The 20,342-nt window shown below is 48.1% G+C and overlaps 1 protein-coding gene across 2 annotated transcripts in view; it reads left to right on the forward strand.

Annotated features, from left to right (window-relative positions):
* Positions 1-17,413, forward strand: part of MEGF11 (multiple EGF like domains 11) — a 189,871-nt gene extending 172,458 nt beyond the window's left edge. The window contains exons 20-24 of one of the 2 annotated variants that reach the window (XM_059481906.1): positions 376-494; positions 6,479-6,545; positions 11,066-11,122; positions 16,808-17,014; positions 17,253-17,413. In XM_059481906.1, the coding sequence (XP_059337889.1) occupies positions 376-494; positions 6,479-6,545; positions 11,066-11,122; positions 16,808-17,014; positions 17,253-17,413 (611 nt within the window). The remainder of the gene's footprint in view (positions 1-375; positions 495-6,478; positions 6,546-11,065; positions 11,123-16,807; positions 17,015-17,252) is intronic. The other variant, XM_059481905.1, reaches the window with a different exon arrangement.
* The last annotated feature ends 2,929 nt before the right edge of the window (positions 17,414-20,342 follow it).

The following is a 20,342-nucleotide window of genomic DNA, read 5'->3' on the forward strand; positions in this document are numbered from 1 at the left end:
TTCAAGTACAAGACTGCCCAGGGGCTTTTCCATAGGTTAAACCAAGGAGGCAGCTGTGGTGCAGCCCATGCATTTCCTGAGTTTTGCCTCCCTCCCCTCACCTGCAAAGCAGCTGGACTGTCAGGAAGGACTTTATTAACACCTTCAAGAAGATAACACTGTATTATTTAAGTATTTTGGTTTTTTCTCTTATATTTAATGCTAATAGTCAAGAGCTTCACACCATAATGCAGGATAGATTGCGTCTGTAGATGTTTTAGAACACCCAGTACTCCAACAAAGATTTCTAAACTAGATTGTCTCTACCATGTTTTCAGTTTCTTAAGAACTGTTGTGGCTTCCAAAGTATTTTGTGCTGACTTGTTTTCTTCCCAGATATATCCCAGGGTAGCAGCAGTGTTCATTGTTTTTCCAATCCAAGCTACCACACTCTCTCATGTGGGGTGACTTCACGCTTCTTTCCCAGTAATCAGGATGGAAACAGCTCCTGTAAGGTAGATATTACCCCACCCCACTGCAGCAATGTTCTTATCAGTTCAAGGAAATCAAGAAAAGCAATGCCTCTTGGGCCCTGTTGTCTGCCAGCACTACTTCAAACTCCAGGGTAGCATTCCTGATATCCCAGACACTGAAAGGTTGGATTTCCCCTCCCTGTATCTTCCCAGTCTCTGGGAATGGGAACTGGAGTCTCAAGCCTGTCTGGGTCAGCAAGGCTTGGTGTCTTAGCAACTCTGAGGTATGCTTGCTTCTCAGAAGAGATAAATAACTCAATAAATATAATTATCCATTAACACAACACCAGTAAATCAATGAAGCATTAATCAGTAATCTCTCTTTGCTGTTTCATTGTTTCCCACATCAGACACACAAATTCCCTGCTGACACAGACAAGCAGGACGATGCACGAAGGTACCTGGGGTGCTTTTGAGGACTCATGCAGGGACATTCTGGGAGCTCTGCTGTCACTCCTGGCTCTCCAGCAGAGCTGTTCCAGCCCTCTCACTGGAACATCCAGGAGCTCTTCCCTTATCATTTGTTGCAATTGATTCCCTCAGACCATTCATGAACAACACTGTGACTCAATTCAGCACTTTAGCAGTAAATTTAGATGTGGCAAATGGTAAAACAGCTCCTCCTTTGGAGCCTTAATAAGCCCAGGTGGGGCAAAGCAGAGGGAGCACAGGGAAAGGGGAAATGCAGTTGATTTCATCAAGGTTGTCAGCTTTCAAAATGATGGCATTTCAGGCTGTGTCACCTTAATCCAAATGTAACTATTCACTGGAATGCCATATGAACAAGATTAATGCAAAAAAGACAGTATTGTACAGGACAGGCAGAAATATCTCTACATGTGCTCCTGTAAGTAATTTCTTAGTTGGTAAAAGAAAATCTCATTAAAATGTAATAAAAAGGCTGGCTCCAGAGATTTCTCAGAGAAATGTTTAGACAGATGTGTAAATATGTTTTTTGATGTAGATGGTCCCCTTGCATCATGAATTTTTGCTCCCCAAATTGAAAGTGCAAATGCTCATAATGTCATATTTAGGATGAGTGTCCATCTGGACCACTAATCCTTTTGCAGAAATTTAAATCAATTCAGAAAAGGTCAAAGCCAGCACCTATCCTGGATTCCCAGCCTGCAGTGCCATCTTCTCACAGAACTACTTCAAAAATTAGGCTGCTGGAAAGGTTTAATCCCCAAGTGGTGCTTTGGGACTTGCCTGGAAGCTGCTCCCCCTACTGCAGCTCTGGCCATTGTAGTCACTCAGGTTGTCCTGATAATCACTGAAAGACCAATAGAACTGGTATTTTCAGGGTATTTATCAAAATATATGGGCTGATATTTCCTTTAGATCTCCCACCATCTCACTTATTAATGAGAATGCTTTGCAGTGCTGAATAGCTGAGGATGGCCAAAAATACACTTTGTCTGTCTGCAGCTCTGCAGCCAAGTAAGACAAAGGAGCATATAAAGCCCTAATGGCTGCCTTAACGAGTTCATTTCCAAATCAGTGTGCCTGGTGCCATTCTCACTTTCTGCAGAGAAATGTGCACAAGTTGTACTTGGAGGATTCATTTCTTTAGAGTGCCAGCTGGGGTCACAAAGGAGCCAGCACAGATGCAAAATGAAGAAACAATGGCAGAGGAATGTCTGAAGTGCTGAGCCAGACCCGGGATGTGTTTCCTCCCTGTGCTCCAAGGAGATCAGGCCTGGGCGTGCTGGGCTGGAGCCATTCCTCTCACAAAGGCAGGACAGCTGGGAGCCCTGCTCCAGTGTGGGGAGAGTTTTCTCTCCTGTGCTTCCCTGCCCTTTCTTTCTGCGTCTTGCCTTTTCTCCCCTCTTTTCTTGGTGATCTCTGCACTCTCTTATCTTTTTTATTTCCCATGTCCCTATTCCTATTCTCTTTTCTCCTCCAACTCTACACATATCATTCCTGTTTCCTTCCTGCTCTCCTCTCCCATCCCCAGGATCCCTGCCTGGGGGCTGCCAGCTCTGTGTACTGACCCTGCTGCAGCTCCCAGGGTGGCACCTCTGGGGGGAAGGAGGTGGGTGAGGCTTTAGCAGGAGCTGAAGGGCCCAGCCGTGCACTGGGGACAGTTTGTGACACGGGTGTGTCTGCACAGGATGGGAGCAGGGCCAGGTTTCAGCAGGGGGAAGGATCTCACCTCCTCATGCCCCCTCTGCCAGACACACTTTTGGCCACTGCTCAGGTCCTGAAGGTGAACCATTGGGGCTGCTGAGAGACAAGCACCAGTGGAGGCATCAAACCCTCCCCAGTGTGTTTGGGGCTCGGGGTGTGCCAGTGGAGCACAGACTGGAACACGGACAGGAGGAAAACAAGTGGGAGGATAAGGGGGAGCCTATCAGAAGAGACTGAAAAAGGCTTGGCTGCTTTTATCTGGCAAAATGAACGCTGAGGGGGAGCATGATTGCCATCTATAAATACAGCAAGGTAAACACGAGGAGGGAGGAGAGCTATTTAAGTGAGATGACAGAGCTGGCTCGAGAACAAATGAGGATGAACTGGCCATGAATGCGTCGAAGCTGGAAATTAGATTTCTACCATCAGATCAGTGAGATTTTGGAATAGCTTCCCAGGACGACTAATGGGACAAAGAAATCTGATTACTGTTAAAATGGAGCTTGATCAGCTCTCTGAGGGAGTGTGTGCCTGGGTGTTTGCAGTAAAAGGCAGCTGGACACATGGACTGGGGGATCCAAGCCCTTGCAGTCCTGTCCCCAAGCCCGTGCCAGGTGCCAGCAGGAGCTTTCAGGGCTGAGCTTCATCTCTGTGCAAGGACCCTGAGAATGGATCTGCAGCTCTGAGGTTCAGGAGGAGGCTCCAGCACCTCAGTGCAGGCTTTTAACTCCCAGCACTTTGCCACAAGTGATTGCTCTTCCCCTGGGAGAGAGCTTGGCAAGTCAGCCTGGGGGAAATGCTGGAACCACTGGAGCCAAGAGATGTTTTACTGTGACTTTAACTGAAGCCAAACCTTGACCTTTGCTTATGAGCTCCTACAAGTAGGTTTGGCCTTTTTTCTCATGACATGTGCAGCACCAGCTAGTAATGATGCTGCGAGTTACCAAGGAGTATCAGACATGAACTCGGGTGACCTTTTGCCACAGAATTACCACAAATTTCCAAAGCAGATAAATGGAGATTACGTACCTCCATATCTGTGTCTTCACACCAGAGCTCTCATTGCTGAACCACAGAGCAGATTTCAGATGCTGAGGACCTGTTTTGTGCAGAGGGTGTTTGGCAGGACCACTCACAGAACCCCTCTCAGGGCTTCAATGCCAGCTTTGTGTCTGAGTTTTTGAACTAAGTACATGAAGTAAAAACAAATCTCTTTTACCAAGCTCTGCTAAGTTCATGAAGAATACTCTGTGTAAAGGATGAGGCTGCTGCAAAATGGAGGATTCTCACCTTGAGCTTTTGCAAAGCTCATAATTACACCCTCATTCCCTTCCAGCATCGCAGCAAAAGTCCAGGTGTTGGTTTCTACAGACATCATAAAAATCAATTGCTATTAGATGTCCTGATTTTTTAAAGCCAGCAGTTTCACATCTATTAAAGGAAGTCCTAAATTCTACCAAAGAGTTCACATAAAATTAGAAAATGCAAAACAGAGGTCACTGGAAATGGTCTGACTGGATGTCACCCAGCTAATAAAAAGGCATTCAGTACAGAAAGCACCATTTAAGTATCTCTGACTAAAACTTGCCCAAGAAAAAGGAGGACTGCAATTGCAGAATGGCTGCAGCACATTCAGGATGGGCATCTAAAACTGAGCAGCACAAGCTTGGACCAGAGAGATCTGAAGTCAGTATTTAGGGAAATAAATGTCAAATTATTGATTGCCCTCCTGGAGGATAAAGGTATGATGGAATTCCTGCCAGCACTTCTTTGCCTAATCACCATGGACTTAAAAACCTGGGCATTGACAAATGGCTGGTGGTGATCAAGTGGCCACCGTCATCTATCCAGCTGTTTCAGACAGGCAGATAATGACTTTGTTTACTCAGGCTGGTATCTCCTTGATCTTAAAGGAAACGTTGCCAGATATGAGGTAGTTTTAACCAAATTGCTAAAATTACCAGCCTGGAATTTTAATGGATAAATTTACTATGAAGGATTTCTTCCTCCAGAAAAGCAATTTTGCTTCACAGTAAAAATTGAAGTATTTTCTATCTTAAAAAAAAAAAAGTTAACAAATTATAGAGTGCTAAGAAATGATAGTAGCACAAAGAGACAGCTATAATCACATTCAGAAAAATTGCATTCAGAAAAACTTAGAAATGTCCTCAAATCATTTCATTAAAAAAAATCAATTCTAGCCCGTAGCTCTTCATGCCAAAATTTTAGGTTTGTGAGCTGATTTATAAATCCTGCAAAGCCATAGCTTTTAATAGAAACCCCAAGACTTTAATAAATGTGCTCTAAGTGGTGCAGCTGGGTTGAAAAATCAGCATTTGTGTTCTGGCTGCAAGTTTTGAAGAGAAGAATGAAGCTGTGGGCTCTGCTGAGGAGAACTGATGGTGCCAAGGGTCGAATTCCTCCCAGTCACCACATTCCAAATGGATCTGCTCTTCACACCACTGCTGGGCTGTCCAACTGCTCCATCCATCCATCCATCCATCCATCCATCCATCCATCCATCCATCCATCCATCCATCCATCCATCCCTGTCTCTACTGTCTGTGTTTCCATTCCCAGCTGGGGAAGCACAGGGAGCTGCTGGATGATCAGGAAATGACTCCTGGGCTCTCCGGATTTCCTGCAGAGCTTCCTCAGTGCCGGGGGCAGCGGGAGCACTGCGGGCACAGGGACAACACAGGGATGTTGTAGCCCAGGGTGGGGTGGCAGCAGCACCGAGGGCTGTTGGAAAGGACAGTGGAGGGGTGAAAATGCCCTTGGAATGTGGCTGTAGGTGCTGGGCCCCAGCTGGGATTTAGTATCCCAATAGGCTTCAATACATCAGTGGGGGATTTTGTTCCAGGTCTAAAAACCTACTAAGACAGCTAAGCAAAAAGGAATGGTAGATCAGGAAAAATTAAATGTGGCAATTTTGAATACTCTCTTTCAATCTTAACCTCCTTTTTGTTTAGCATTTTCTTGTAAATCCAGTAAAATAGCAGAGGTGAATGCTTCCAAACACAGCAGGAGGCTTCCCAGTCTGGGAGCAGACACAGGAGGGCAGTGATGGCTTCAGACCTTTTCAGAAACAAGGCTGGGATTTGGTCTTGAATTGACACTTCCTCTGGACCAGCTGCATTCCAGCAGGTGTGGCTTTCAAGGGAATAATGTGAGGAGGAAAGCTCGGCAGTTTTAGCACCTACAGCTATTCCCAGACCGCCCTGCAGGGCTCAGCTGGTGACCACTCCTCTGTGGAGCCCCCTCTGCCCTGTCCCAGCCCAGTGGGGCCGTGCACCCCGGAGCAGAGGCCCCTCTCCTCTCACTGCACACTCTGGAGGTGCTGTCCCAGCAGCAGCACCTGCAGGGCAGCCCTGGACTCTCCTCTTTGCTGGCAGATGCACAGGGACCTTGGTGCTCCATCATTGCCAAAGTGATTTTCCTTGAACTGAGAGAACTCGTGTCCCCTGCCTGTCCTGTCAGTGCAGCCCCAGCTCCAGGAGCCCCTCTGTGCATGCTGCTGTAGGGGTGTGATCCATCCATCTCCATGGGTTACTCTGGAGTGTCACCCACATCCACAGGCATCCCAGTCGTGGTTCCAAAGGAAATCCTGTGTTCTCCAGCATGTTTGTGTTCATGGCTTGGTGAAGTGACTTTCCTTTGTGATTTTCCCTAATGCTAGTGAACAGCTGTCCAGCTCACACAGATAAAGGGCTGAGATGGTGAGGCCAAGGCAGGAGCCACCTCCCATTTTTATTCCTGACATCCTTGGGCTGTAGTCTGGGGTGGGAACTGTCTGTCTCTTCCAGCATTAACCCATTATCATACTTTTTGAACAGCTCAGTAACAAAATCCTTGACAGAGAAACTGCAGACTGGAGACCCTACAGCTATCTGAATGAACTAGGTCAGTAATTTTTAAACACTTTAATCACTTTAGTACACTTCAGAGCAATTCCAAAACCAAATCAGCCTTTCATAAAGGCATTAACAATAATGAGGAATATTGGTGTTGTCTTTAGTTCACAATCAGAATTGCCAGTAGTGAAAGATGGAGAATTAAAAATTGTTTCCTTTACCACAAACCACAGACTGGGAAAGCAAAGTCAATATTCATTTTAGTCTCCCTTCCAAGGTTGCTCTGTTGAATCACTATCATCTACTCTATAAATGTTTTTTTAAGGACTAACTCAGGACATTAAAAATTCAAGTTGGGCTTTTTTTTTTTTTTTCCTTTCATGCTTAATAAAGCTTAGCACTAAATACTGGCATCTTGATGAAGGTGTGGAGCCTCTGTGGGAGCTGGGGTGTGCAATGCTCCATTATCTCCCAATAAATCATTCCATGGCAATTCTGAACAACCAGCCTGTGCAACCAAGCCAAGAGTGAAGTGTAATTGCCTGTTCTGAGTTTATTCTTCCTGGCTTGACTTTTAACAGGGTTTTTAGCAGCTCTTAGCTCAAAACCTGCCCAGATTTAGTGCTTTGGATGCTATTTGTTTTCCTATCTGAGCACTCTGAGTTTGGCTCGTCAGTGGCCCAAAGCTTTTGCCCTTTCCTTTCCTGGGATTAGTAACATCTCACTGGAAATATGCAGGAGGAGGGAAAGTGCAGCATTAGGGGGTATTATGGGATTTTTAAGGTCAACTATCTCCCAGCTCACATGGCAAAGGAATGAACACAGGGCAGCACCAGGCATCACATCCTGCCCCTGCCTCGCTCCAAAGATAACTCTTCCCTGCATCAGGAAAATCACAAACCTGTCAAGCTTCAGTGCAAAATCTTTTCATCCTTAACACCATCAATGTTTTCTGTGTAATAAGCTGCAGAACCACTGTTGTGCTTATCTGTATGTGACAAGGAGGTGGCAGTGTGTGAGGGTTTCCAAATGCTTCTCAAACCACAGTAATTTTCCTTTTATTATTTTGCTGCTTTTTTTGCACACTATTTGCTTTTTTTGTGCTTAACATGTGCTGTCTTGAGCTCCCCATGTGCCACCTCTCTTCTGCATTCATGTATTTTATTTTACCAGCAGAAACAATGCTAAATGCCTCTGCACCAAGAATGATCTAGAAGTGATAAATACTTTAGCTAAGGAGCCTCCAGCAAAACACTCAATTTTTCCCATAGCATTTTGCACCCAAGATAACTTTTTCTTTCTTTTTTCAAACTAATTGATGAAAATTAGATTTTTTTTTTCCCTTTCTTCTCAGTACCAGAATTAATGCCTGCTCATGCTAACTTTCACAACATTGAATCCTTGCTCAGATCAAGGCTGTTTTTACATGCAAATAAAAAGTTTTCACTTCTTGGTATTACTGTTGTGCAATAAAAACTGCAGGTTCCTCTCATGAAAATTTCAGAAGATAGTTTAAATCTTCAACTTTGAATTATAAACATAAAATAAAAGTCTAATAAGGTCACACAGGGAATCTTGACTTTAAACATCATCAAGCATGGAAGTACCACAGTTAAAAACCTGTTCCACCTTCTGATGCCATGATCAGCCTTAGTTTCATAATACAGACACTCCAACTCGTGTTGGAAGAGCAGTCAAACCTTGGGCAGGGCTGAATTCAGTTAAAAAGTTTAAAATAGCAGAGGACAACTGCCCAGCTCCTCTGCTGTGACCCCATGGATCGTCACAGAGAGCAGATGTGGGAGTCGGCCAAGAAGAGAGAGGGAAATGGAAGAGAAATCTGGAATGGATGGAAAGTCTCCACTGGTTCCCCAGCCAGTGACTCCTGTGGCGAGCCCAAGGGATGGGACCCAGCAGATGAGGAGAACCAGGCTCCCAGAAATGACCACAGCCCTGTTAGAAACTGCAGGCATCCTAAACATGAACCAGAGCTGGGGAATGGAAATTGTAAGAATATCCACACCAAAATTAACTTGAACACTCATCTCCTCAAACCTGCAGTGATAAGGATTTTTAATTGCAGTGGATCTCACCAGACTGCAGGTGTTTTACCTGTTTAGCAAGACTTTGCCAAGTTCGTGTCCTTTCCAAGTGGGAAATGCAAGGACAAAGCCTGTACTTTTACTGCTGCACATTTTTTTGTGAGCTTCAAAGTCCAGGTTTTCAGAGAGCTGATTGTGTTCAGTGGAGTCTGGGGAGGAGCACAAGTAATTCCCATGGATGGGGGCTTGAGACATCAGAGTTTGGGGACTCTGTGGTGCCAGGAAGAGGCTTTGTCACCTTCCTGTGTCACTGCCTGCCCAAGGTGGCCTAGTCCTTGTTTGGTGAATGGCTTGTCCTTGCATTTTCTCTGTCTTGTATTGCAGAGCTGGAATTGTTTGCCCTGTGAATAATCCTCTTGCTCCAGTCCAGTCTGCACTGGGCAGTGGCAGAGCCCAGCTTCCAGCTCCCATCCCAAGCAGTGAAAACTCCCAAAGCACTCACCTGAGCTCAGGAAAGCTTCCTGTCTCATTATCTGGAGCACTGGCCACAGCAGCTGCAGGCAGGGCTGGGTTTATCTCTGATGCTTTTTTAACAGCAGTCCTGGATGCAGACACTAAAGGGGGATTTGCAGCACATCGTGAGTGACTCAAAGCTGCATTTATTCCAGAGGACCAAAGGCTATAAGTTTGATTCACAGCTGACTTCACTTTCTTCTCAAAGCCAAAAGGTGTGGAAAACTATTTCCAGCTGAGACTCTGATTTCACCCCAGCAGATAATTTAGCTTCAAACTTAAACCTGGACTTTCCTGAAGTACCAGATCCCTGGCTGGTTTAGGACTTCTCCACATTAACTACTTCTGCAGTTTAAAAAATAATTTATCTTTTATTCATTTCATCTCTCAAGGAACTCAGTGAATACAAAAAAATGGGTCATAAACCCACAGTATTATAGCAGATAAAAGAGAAAACTAAAGGAGGAATTATGGGAATTTTTGGTTGGGAAGGGCTTTGTGGGGTTGTGTGGCCCTCCCAAGGGCAATGCACCTCCCCAGGGCTCAGCCTGGGTCCCTTTGTTCCCTGCCCCTTCCCCTGGGGACCCAGCTGGGAGCTCCCCAGTGCTCCCCCAGCCTGGCTCTGTGGGCTGAGCCCCAGGTGCTGCCCTTGGAGGTTTGCTCAGCCCTGGCAGGAGGAGGATGTGATCCCCAGGGCTGGCCTTGGGGAGCCCCAGCCCTGTGGCCGTGGGCCAAGGGATGAACTGGCTGCATCCTCCTGGCTCTGACTCAGAACACAGCAGGGAAAGAGCACAGAGCTGCACAAAGCTCCCAGTCTGCCTTGCCCCCTGCAGCAGGGTGAGTCTGGGAACTGGATGTGGTGAACACAAAGCAGAAGGTGCTCACATGGACTGGGGGTCACTCATGGCCAGAAGAGCCCACTTGGTGCCACCAGCCCCTTCCTGTGCTCAGGGATGGGCACTGAGAACCAGAGCAAAGGGTTGGTTTGTCTTTAACGTGCCAGTAACACATTTATTGTGTAATCTAGTCATTTCCCTTATTTAGCAAAAAAAATTAAGCTGTCATGAAAAAGGGGCTGGTACAGCATTGCCCATGTCTGTGACAACTTTTCTGCAGAGACCAGAGGAGACACAAGGACAAACAGCTGGGAGACCTCTGGGACAGGCTGTCTGTGGGGCTCTTTTCCCAGAGTAACTGAGTTACTTGCCTGGGAATCCCATAAGCCACAAGGACATTTCTCAGTAACCAAATCTGTATTGATGGTCCCAGTCAATAGGAAATACCAGACTCTATAGCTAAAAAGATTTAAAGGCTTGCATTAGATTTTCCTTTTGATTGATATCTAGGGTAATTTGCAGGAGTAAAAATGGAAAAGGTCCCCATCCCCTTCTGTCTCAGCTTGTGAGGAACAGTGAGTTCCTCTGGAGCTGCACAAGGCAGAATTGTTGGCTGCCAGCTCCGCTCCTGGTGCTGCACTGTCAGAGCACAATGGTCACTTAGGGACTGTTGTCACTTCAGTCACTGAACTGTGCAAATTCACAAGCAAAGTGATAGTAGGTAATTTAAGAAGATTGTGCACACCTTAGAGTCTAAGCTGTGAGTTAAACAATACACTCTCCACAAACAAAACAAAGCCTAAAATTAGTCACAGAGTGCTGCAACACAACCTGCAGACTCAGATTTGAAAGGGCATGTTTTAGGTTTCTTTCACACCATTCCAGTAATGAATGTCTCAGCAGATGGTTTTTATCCTGATCTCCTGATGGATGGCAGCTCTTGGTAACCCTGCTGCAGAGAGCTCTCCCTTCCAGGGAAACTCTTAAGCACATGCATAATTCCAGACTCCCCACTGGAGCTGAGTGTGTGCTTACAGCTGAGGATGTGCTTAAGAGCCCCCCTAAATGAGGGCCTTGATGTACAATTTAGAGGGAAGAATATATGCTGCTCAGTAGTCAAAGCAATCCAATTTACATAAATATTTATTTGTTTTCCATTATATATCATTTTTATGCAGGTGCTTGTGGGATGGATAGACGTCAGAACACATACATAATGGAAAAAAGCTTCAAAGGTATGGTATCCAGAGCTGCAGAACCCTGCCCAGGTGTGAGGAGGGTGTCCTAGAAGAGGTGAGATAGGAGCCTGGCAGGGAGGGACAGAGCCAGCACCCTGAGCTGCCTGCCTGGCTCCCAGCGCTCCTGGGCCATGGACGATGGATGCAGAGCTGGCCAGGGCACACTCAGGCAGGACCCAGCGGCCACAGGGGCCCTGGGAGCTGCTGGTGGCACAGTGCTGCATTTCCCTGCCTGGCTCTGGCCACGCTGAGTAAAGGAAAGCCCCAAGGAAAGAAGCTGCCCCTGCTCGTGCCCTCTGCTGAGAGGGATTGAGAGCAGAGCTGACAAGAGCCCTCCCTGAGGCCGAGGTCCCCTCATGCTGGCACCAGCACTGACTCCAGGGCAGTCCAAAACAGGATCTCAGATGAGTCACAGGGCCCAGGGTTTTACATTTCACTTTGCTCCACGTTTACATTCTCAATATTCCAGTTCCATCTGCGCCACGGGAACGCTTGGCACAGTGGTTCCCACAGCTCCTGGCAGATTGGGCTGGGGTGTAGCTCACTGAGTTTGTGTTCCAGAAGATGGAGCAAGGAATCTGTGTCCTGGGGAACAGGCAGCTCTCAGGGCCAGCTCCTGGATCTGAGTTAGGCCTGGGAATGTCCCTCAGGGAGCCCAGGAGGGAAACACCACCCAGCCTCTTCCTGCAGTGCCCTGGGGCTGCTGCCAGACCCCTGCTCTGCCACGGCTCAGGTGTTCCAGAGCCACACCCTGGGCTCAGCCAACAGGGAATATCAAAAGCTATTCCACATAAAAAGCATTAACCAGCTTATAGCCAGGCCTAGAGATCAATATTCACTTTGTAGCTGCTGTTTTCAAAAGACAGGGATGCAATATTTGTAGAACATCACCTTACCACACAGAATCACCAAAGGAAACCAAGAACCAGCAACCAAGTCTTTGTTCATAAAGCTAAAGTAAAAATATTGCATGGATTATGTATGGATATGATATATATGATTTATGATATACAAAATACTCAATCCACTGGTTTCAGCTACTTCAATGATTCCCTTTTTCAAAAGAAAAATCTTCTTATAATAGAGCTAGTTGTTCCCTCTACATGGAGCTATTAACTTCATTAGTTTTAACTAACTTAGTGTGTTTACAAAGGTGCCTTAAGCACATGCAGAGGAACTCCCATCCATAGGCACAGTCACACCTGGGGGACCAGTGGGGAGAGAAAAATAATCACAGTGACAGAGAACTGTGAAATGCATTTGCAGCTGCTACATATTTCCTTTAGTTTTTAGGATCTGAACCATTTCCTTTACATGGTTATCTCTTTGTAAATTGAAAAATCAGGCTCAGAAGCCACAGCTGGAATTCTTTGTGGCAGCTCAGCTGCCTCAGAGAGGCAGGGCTGGCACTGGCAGGGACACAGGGGCACACCTGGCTTCCCAGGAACATTTGGGAGCTCACCTGCAGGCACTGAGGAGCTGAGGGCTCTCAGAAGCAGCTGCCTTACCTTCTCAGAATCTGCCTTACCTTCTCAGAAGCAGGCTGAAGGTTCCCAAGGCCCCTCTGAAGGTCCATTCCTGGGCTCAGGCAGCCCCAGTCCCAGGGGAGTCTCATCCCAGGAGGAGCTGGGAATGTGCCCAATGCTCAGAGTGAGCTCTCCTTGCCCTGCCAGGCCCTGACTCACCACATTCCTCAGAATATGGAGAGGAACAAACTCCCAGTCCCAAACAGTTGGATTCTGTCAGCAAAAAGCCTTGGCAGGCAGGTGCCTGGTTTTTAGCTGCTTTCATCCAGTTTCAACCCATGTCTTTTCCCACCAGTGTGGTCTACCTGGGGACAGCCTGTCCTGCAGTTGGACGGGGTCTCTGGTGGCCCTGGACCAGACAGAGCCTTGCAGGGAGGGGCACAGGAGGCTTGAGGCTGAGGCCCAGCTGTGGAGAACCTGGGCCACCTCCTGCTGCCCCATTCTCTGAGGGCTGGGGGCTGTGCCCAGAGCAGGGCACCAGCAGAGGGGTGTCCCCTGTGCAGCCTGGCACCAGGGCTGTGGTGGCTGAGCTGCTGTGGAGCTCCAGGGCTGGGCACAGAGATCTGGGGCTGCCGGCTGTCCAGGCCAGTCTGACAGCAGCAGAGAGGGGCTGGCTGTCACAGTGCCAGCCCTGTGGCACCTGGTGACAGGGGCTCACCCGGCACGAGGGTTTTCAGAGCAGGTTTCTGAGCAGTTTCTTTCCTGTGCATGGTGCTCAATGATGCCATTCCTGAGCTCTTCCTTTCAGCTGAGTCCTTCTGTGTTTAGAGGTTTGGTTTTTAAATGAATAGTGCTGCACTGATGGAATTATGTGACCTCAGGAATGACCATTTTAAGGAAAAACACCCATGCTTTGCAGAAGAGCCAGGAAAACCCCAGCAGAGAGAAGCAGTGGTCCCACTCCTGAGGCTCTCTGAGAAGCAGCAATGGGCCCTCAGTGTGTCACTGTCCCTGCAGCAGCCAGGGCTGGCCAGGTCAGGGACAGCAGCCAGCACAGGCACTTCATCCCAGCAAGGGTTAAACAGGAGAGCACCTTGCACCAGGGCACAGCACCTCCCCTCAGCACTCCCACCTGGCTGGGGCATCCAGGGCTGGTCTGCAGCACACCAGGGGAAATTCAGGACACAAGAGAGGAACCCAGTCTGGGGGAGGGACGTTTCCAGTCCCTGCTAACAAAAATAAACCCTCCAAAGGTCTGGTGATTGGTATCCAGGCAACACAGAAGGCAGGGACTTCAAAATTAGAGCATATTCGCAATATTTCTCTGGAAGTCCAGCTGATTGAGTGCTTCCAGTGAGCCCCAGCACTGTGGAGCAGAGCTTTCACCTCCATGAGAGCTGGACCCTGTGGCAGGGAGGGATGAGGAGGCAGCACAGCCAGGGCTCACACATGGCTGCAGCACCATGGGCTGAGAATCTCTAAATATGTTTGTTCTGCTTAAATTAATTCATGAAACAAAATTTGACAATTGATGCCAGACTTCTTAATTATCCTCAAATTACCTTAATAAAAAATAACTCTACAGCCTTCAGAGTCAAATCCTCCATGATCTTGCACATAATGTTTCTTGAGGGCTAATGACTCCCTGATGTACCCAGAATCCCAAACATCCACTGGTGCTCCAGAAAATATATTGTGTCCCAAGCAAAGGTCTGGTCCCAGGCAGACCCAGAGCTGTGTTTACGTCAGCAGGAATGGTCTCAGGCTGTTTCTCAACATCTCCTGGGAAAAGGCAATTCCTGGGAGAGCCAAACAAGTCTGGGCAGCCCAAGTGGCATTCACTGGTTCTTCCAGCTGGTGCTGGGAGGGGAAGGGCTGAGGGACACCTGCCTGGGAGGCACTGCCAGCCCTAACTGCAGTACAGGTGGATTTTAGCTTAGGGAGATAAAAGTAGCTGAGCTGGATGAAATAAAACAGCTGATGTGCTGGGATTTTTGCCTTTGCCAGCTCCAATGTGCCTAATTCCATAAACAAACCACACAGCTATTTACCTGCAGCTCTGCAGGAGGAGGAATTCTCACTCTGCTCTTTGCTGTAGCAGCCAGCAATCATTTATAAATCAACATTTCCTGAATCTACACCAGCTCTGCTTTGATTTGCTCCCTCCCAGCCATGGTGTGACAGGGAACACTTTGCAGGGGGCTCTTGGGGCACAGAGGGAATCCTGCTTTTCACCCTGTGAGCATCTGCTCAGCAGCACTGCTGGAAATAGAGAAGCAAATTGAAGATAATCTTCATGTACCTCACCCCAAAATGCAGAGCTGGCTCATTAGAGGCTGCCCAGGCTCTCCTAACGAGCTCCATGATCCTGGAGTATCCACCAGGAGCTGTAAGCTGCTGGCAGGTAGAGCTGAGCCTTTCATTTGTCTGTCTATGGTTTCCTCACCTCTAACACCAACAGATCCCAGACTGGGGCACCTGGATTTAAGTCACATACACAGCAAAAGCCAACACTGAGCTCACTCATGTGCAGAAGCCTTTGGTCTCACAGGGCTGCCCCATCTCTCTGTAGGAGGATGGGATGGGGCAGTTTTCCACTCACTTGTGCTGGGCTGGGGTTGGTGACACTGCAGGGACAAACCTGGAGCCAACAGCCAGGGAATGTCACTGTTGCTTTGGTTCCCATCTCCTGTCATGTACCAAACCTGGCATGTTTCACTTGGAAGCAAAGGCACTGCTCATCTCACCCAGGCTGATGTCAGACAAGGAGTTTCTAAGTTTTTTTTAACTAAATAAACATTGCACTGGTGCCAGGCCTCTGCCAGCCCCCCATCCCTGATGGTCCCAGCTATTTGTGTGCAGTGGAGCTTCCCAGGAGCTGCTTCCACTGACCCTGGGAGCCCAGGGCTCTCCAGACTTGTTGGTACCACTGAAATCAGAGCCCAGAAAGGCAACACGTGACACCTCCCTCAGGGCTGAACCAGGACCAGGGGCACCAGCCAGGGGTGATGGACACACAGACACAAGCCCAGAGCTGAAGGAGGGACAGTCACTCACAGTGGAGCAAACCTGGTGTGTGAGGGAGCAGGACGGGGCTGGCAGGCTCAGAGCCGAGGTTTGGAGAAGTGATGTCATGTTGTCTGTCTATTTCTTAACCTGAATTTCTCTTTTTGTCTCCCATACTAGACAGCGGGGGCAGCTGGGATTGCAGCTATTTTGCAAGTCCCACTATTTCACCGGGAGTATTTCATATATACCAGGATCTGCCTTTGTACTGTAACCCAGCACAAGAAAATGCCTCATCTTTCATTGCATCGCTCTAATTCTAAATTACTGGCACTGCCCAGCAGGATGCACACAGCAGCAATGGCACGTTCTTGAATGTCAATGTTAAGACCTATTTATTCTCTATTGTTTTTTATTTTTAAAGCAAGACTGGCACTGTACCTTGCAGCAGGCTGGCCTATCCCAGCCAGGGTCACCGAGTGGTGGTCGCAGCTCTCACGCCAACCTTGTTCACCCCAAGTAGTGCCTCTGTCACCTCCTCTCCAGCCCAGGGGAGAGGAGCAGGAGATGTCTACAGCAAAGGGGAGAAAAAAGCAGAGCAAAAGTGAGGCTCAGATGGAGGCTTGTCCTCCTCTGTGGAAACCCAAGCATTCCCCAATTGTAGGATGCTGGATAACCCCGAAACCGGCTGGGGCTGCACACGCAGAGGCTGCCCTGGGGCAGTTCAGAGCCTGTGGCAGCATTGTGCTCTCCAGCACAGGACCCTGGATGTGCCCAAGGCCCCGGGGCTCACTCTCAGCTGGCTGAGCAGCCCAGGGCCCAGCAGCAGCTCCTGCCTGCAGAGCCGAGCGCCCACAGCCGCCCTGGGCCTGCGGGGCAGAGCGGGATGAGCACGGCTCTGCAGGGATGAGGGGGAGGGAGGGAAAGGATTGCCACCTCCAATTAAACATTGCAGTAAACGGCAGCTAGGACCTCTCACAGGAAAACCTTCAGTACTGAGCAGGTTTTCATTTCTTTCCTGCTACTGAGTGGTGGATGCAATGGTCTGGAACACCCAGAGCACAAGCACCGGGTGTCTGTGCTGGAGGCTTCAAGGATCTTCCTTATCCCCTGCCCCCCTGTCCCCCCCAGCCTTCCTGCAGAGGCTCAGTTGTAATTAACCTAATTAAGCTAATGATCCTGACGCACCCACTCTGCTCTTGTTTTGCAGATTATATGAAAGAATCTGTGTGCAGCTCCAGCACTTGTTCCCTGAACAGCAGTGAAAACCCATACGCCACCATTAAAGACCCCCCCATTTTAACCTGCAAACACTCCGAGAGCAGCTACGTGGAAATGAAATCACCTGGTCACAGGGAGTCCCCGTATTCCGAAATGCCAACTTCATCAACAGCCAATAAAAACATCTACGAAGTTGGTAAGCAGTGGGTGCCACGGGGGGTTGGTGGAGAGGCTGGTTTCCCCTGTGTGGCACACAGATCCTGGGCTTGGCGTGGCACAGGGATGAACTGGCAGGGGGAAGGCCTGAGCGTTGGTGGGCTGGTTTGGGGAGCTGAGCCACAGTGGTGATGTCCTGAGCTGGAAGGGATTCACAAGGATCAGGAGTTTTGGGACTGCTGCTGGTCACCACAACCCCGTTCTCCTTGCTCCCCCAGAGCCCACTGTCAGCATAGTCCAAGACGCCCGCAGCCGGAGTGCCAGCTACCTCCAGAACCCCTATGACCTGCCCAGGAACAGTCACATTCCTGGGCACTACGACCTGCTGCCCGTCCGGCACAGCCCCACGCATGGCCCTTCCTGGGACAAGCAGTCCTAGAGGCATGGACTTCACTGGGCACTGTGCTGCCAACACAGACTGTGAGGAAGCAGAGGAGAAGCCATTCCTTCCTTTTATGCGGACTGGCAAGGACTTAACACAACATCAGCTTGGGCCAACTGCTGCTGCATGATGTTATTTATAAAGACATTTTTGTATGGGTACCTGGAACTAACGAGAGCCTCCTCCACGTGGGACTGGAGCACATCACCCCAGGAAGGTGTCTTCATGCTCCAGGCAAAAACTCTCTGTGGCGTGTTCTAACCCTGGCTTTGCTGTAAAATAAACCACAAAAACATGCTAAGAGAAGGACTTCAGGAAGTACATTTCTACTGACTGCAGCAAGAAACCTTTTACTGTTAGGAACAAGGTGACTAGGAATACGCTGGAATTTATTTTCATCTTTTCATGGGAATGGACATTTTTCTGAATGAGAGCAGGGAAACTTGTCATTTCACTCTCTGGAAAGCTCATTTACTGCCATCACCATGTGTAACCAGTGCAGATCATGCTTGGTAATTAGCATTGAGATTGTCATCTCTATATTCAGTACCAGAGAATTTGAGTTGAGGAATATTAACACAGACACTTTCTGTGCAGTTTTTAATATCTTTCCAAACATCCCCTGATCTTTGCTAACAAATGGAGTATCCACAATGAGTCTCACACTCACCACACTTTTAATGTTGATTGGCACAGGTAGGCTTTGATTTTCCTTATGCAGCTTCTCTTTTGGTAGCTAAATCCAGCAGATCTGTCAGGCAATTTAAACTGCTGCCCCTCCAATTCCTGCCCTGGGATGCTGCAGGTTTGCACAGACCAGCCCTGGTTTCATTTCCTTTCTCAAAGCTGAGCCACATCGGCTTCTCTCTCCCATCTTCCCAAACCATCTCCCCACAGTTCACTGTCAGCATGCCACCAATGACACCTCTTAATCTGATGTGCATTACCATGTAGTACAACTTTATCCGTTGATGATTCTACCTGAAATGTCATTAAATGGAGCTGAAACTGGGTTTTCTTTTTCAGCAGCTGTTTGTGAAGTAATTATCAAGGGTCTGACCCATGGCAAAATTTTGGACTGAGCCACCACAATATTTTTTTTTAATTTATACTCTCTATTGACCTAGAAAGTAGACTACTTGCCGTTAGTTCCTTGTAGATTTTGAGCATGAAGTAGTATTGACTCTAAGTATGTAATTTTATTAGGCAAACGTGGAAGTAGCAAGTTGATTGCCTTTTAAATATAAAAAATATTCTGTTGCACATTTGCCAGTCTGATGGAAGCAGAAGAGGATGACACCAGCCCCGTGGGTTTGCTCACAGCACGATCCCAGGAGTGACCTGCAGGGCTCAGGACTGGCAAGAGGAGCCTTCCATCTCGGGGGCAGCAGCTGGATCCCAGCTCTGGGAATACTCCTGGATCCTTGGAGCACCATGGTGGGACCCAGCTGTGTCCTCAGAGGTGGGCTCAGCCCCCATGCCTGGGATCACAGCCCCTGGCTCTGGGCATTCTGCCCCTGGGAGCCCTTCCCCTTGGAGCCAGCACTCTCCAGGTGCTCAGGCTGGCTCTGGACCCCCAGCCTGAGCCTGGACACCCCCAGGACACCCCCAGGCTCCTGCAGGATCCTGCCCACGAGGCTTCCTGAATGCTGCATGTGTGCATGGGGGCCGTGGCTGATCAGAAATAGCAATTTTGTTTTCCAGGAAAGCCTTATTTGAGATGTAAGGAAACAATTATTTTGTAGGCCCAGTAGGAATATATTTTGCGTACATGAATAGAAAGATTTACCTCAAAAATATCAAGAGAAAGGCAGTTGGATAAGGAATACTCTTGTTAGGACCCACCTTGGCACCCAGCACAAGCAGCCTGAGCTGCTGGCCTGACCCACGTTTGTGTGTCGCTGTAGTTTGCAATGAGACTCCAGAGAGCAGAGATGTGCTCAGTTGTTTGGTTTGGTTTTTTTCAAAGCAGGATTTTGAAACCAAATGCAATGATGTGCATAGAGCTTCACAGGAAAAAAAAAAACAACAACAAAACCAACAAAAAAAAAGTACCTTCTTGTATATCAGCGTTAGCTTAGGAAACAGGCACCAAAATGGCAATACTTTTTTAAGGCAAGACAGATTTGTAATATATTTGTTCACTGTGCAAAGGTATCCTACCTTGTACAAAATAAATTGAATTTCTCTCAATGTGTAGTTCTCCAACGTACTCATTTGCAGAGCCAAACTTCCAGCCCTGCACTAATCTGAGCTCTCCAGGTGATGTGGCTGCTCCCCCCAGCCAAAACCCCCTGGCACCAGGCTAGGACAGAAGTGGCAGGATGGCTCAGAAAAACCAGTGCTGCCATTCCAAGTTGGAGTAAACCAAAGGTAAGCAGCTCTGCACACCCTTCTCCCAGCTCCTCAGCAGTCTGACCTCAGTGAGACTCCTGGGAATGCTCAATGCCAGCTGGGAGAGGCCCTGCCCACCCACCAGGTGTGGTGACACTGCCCTGGGCCATCACAGGTTCCCAGGCCTTGTGTGGACACTTGGGGACCCACGGTCACCCCGCAGCCATGGGACAGGACACGGGGCAGCTCCCAGGGAGCCCAGTGAATAAATCACAGATTTGCAGTGGAAACACCTGCAGAATTAATGAGTCCCAGGCAATGCAGCCACTGCTAGATGCTGAAGCTTTTCAATATTTGTGCTTCATATTTCTAAAAATCTTGTTAACTAAAGCCCAGCGTGTAATCTTCTTATTTGACAAGGCACACTCAATAAGCTATTTAAGGCTGGAAATTCATCAGGTCTGAATTTATAGAGTAAGTAATTCTAGCTTAATAAAAATGTCTTTAAATCAGAACAACTCCATGTCCTTTCTGCTTTAGAGTCAGAACCTCAACTCCCATCAAAGACAGGAGCCACTGACACTCGCTGAAT

The sequence above is a fragment of the Ammospiza nelsoni genome, chromosome 14, assembly GCF_027579445.1.
Source record: "Ammospiza nelsoni isolate bAmmNel1 chromosome 14, bAmmNel1.pri, whole genome shotgun sequence".
Lineage (NCBI taxonomy): Eukaryota > Metazoa > Chordata > Aves > Passeriformes > Passerellidae > Ammospiza > Ammospiza nelsoni.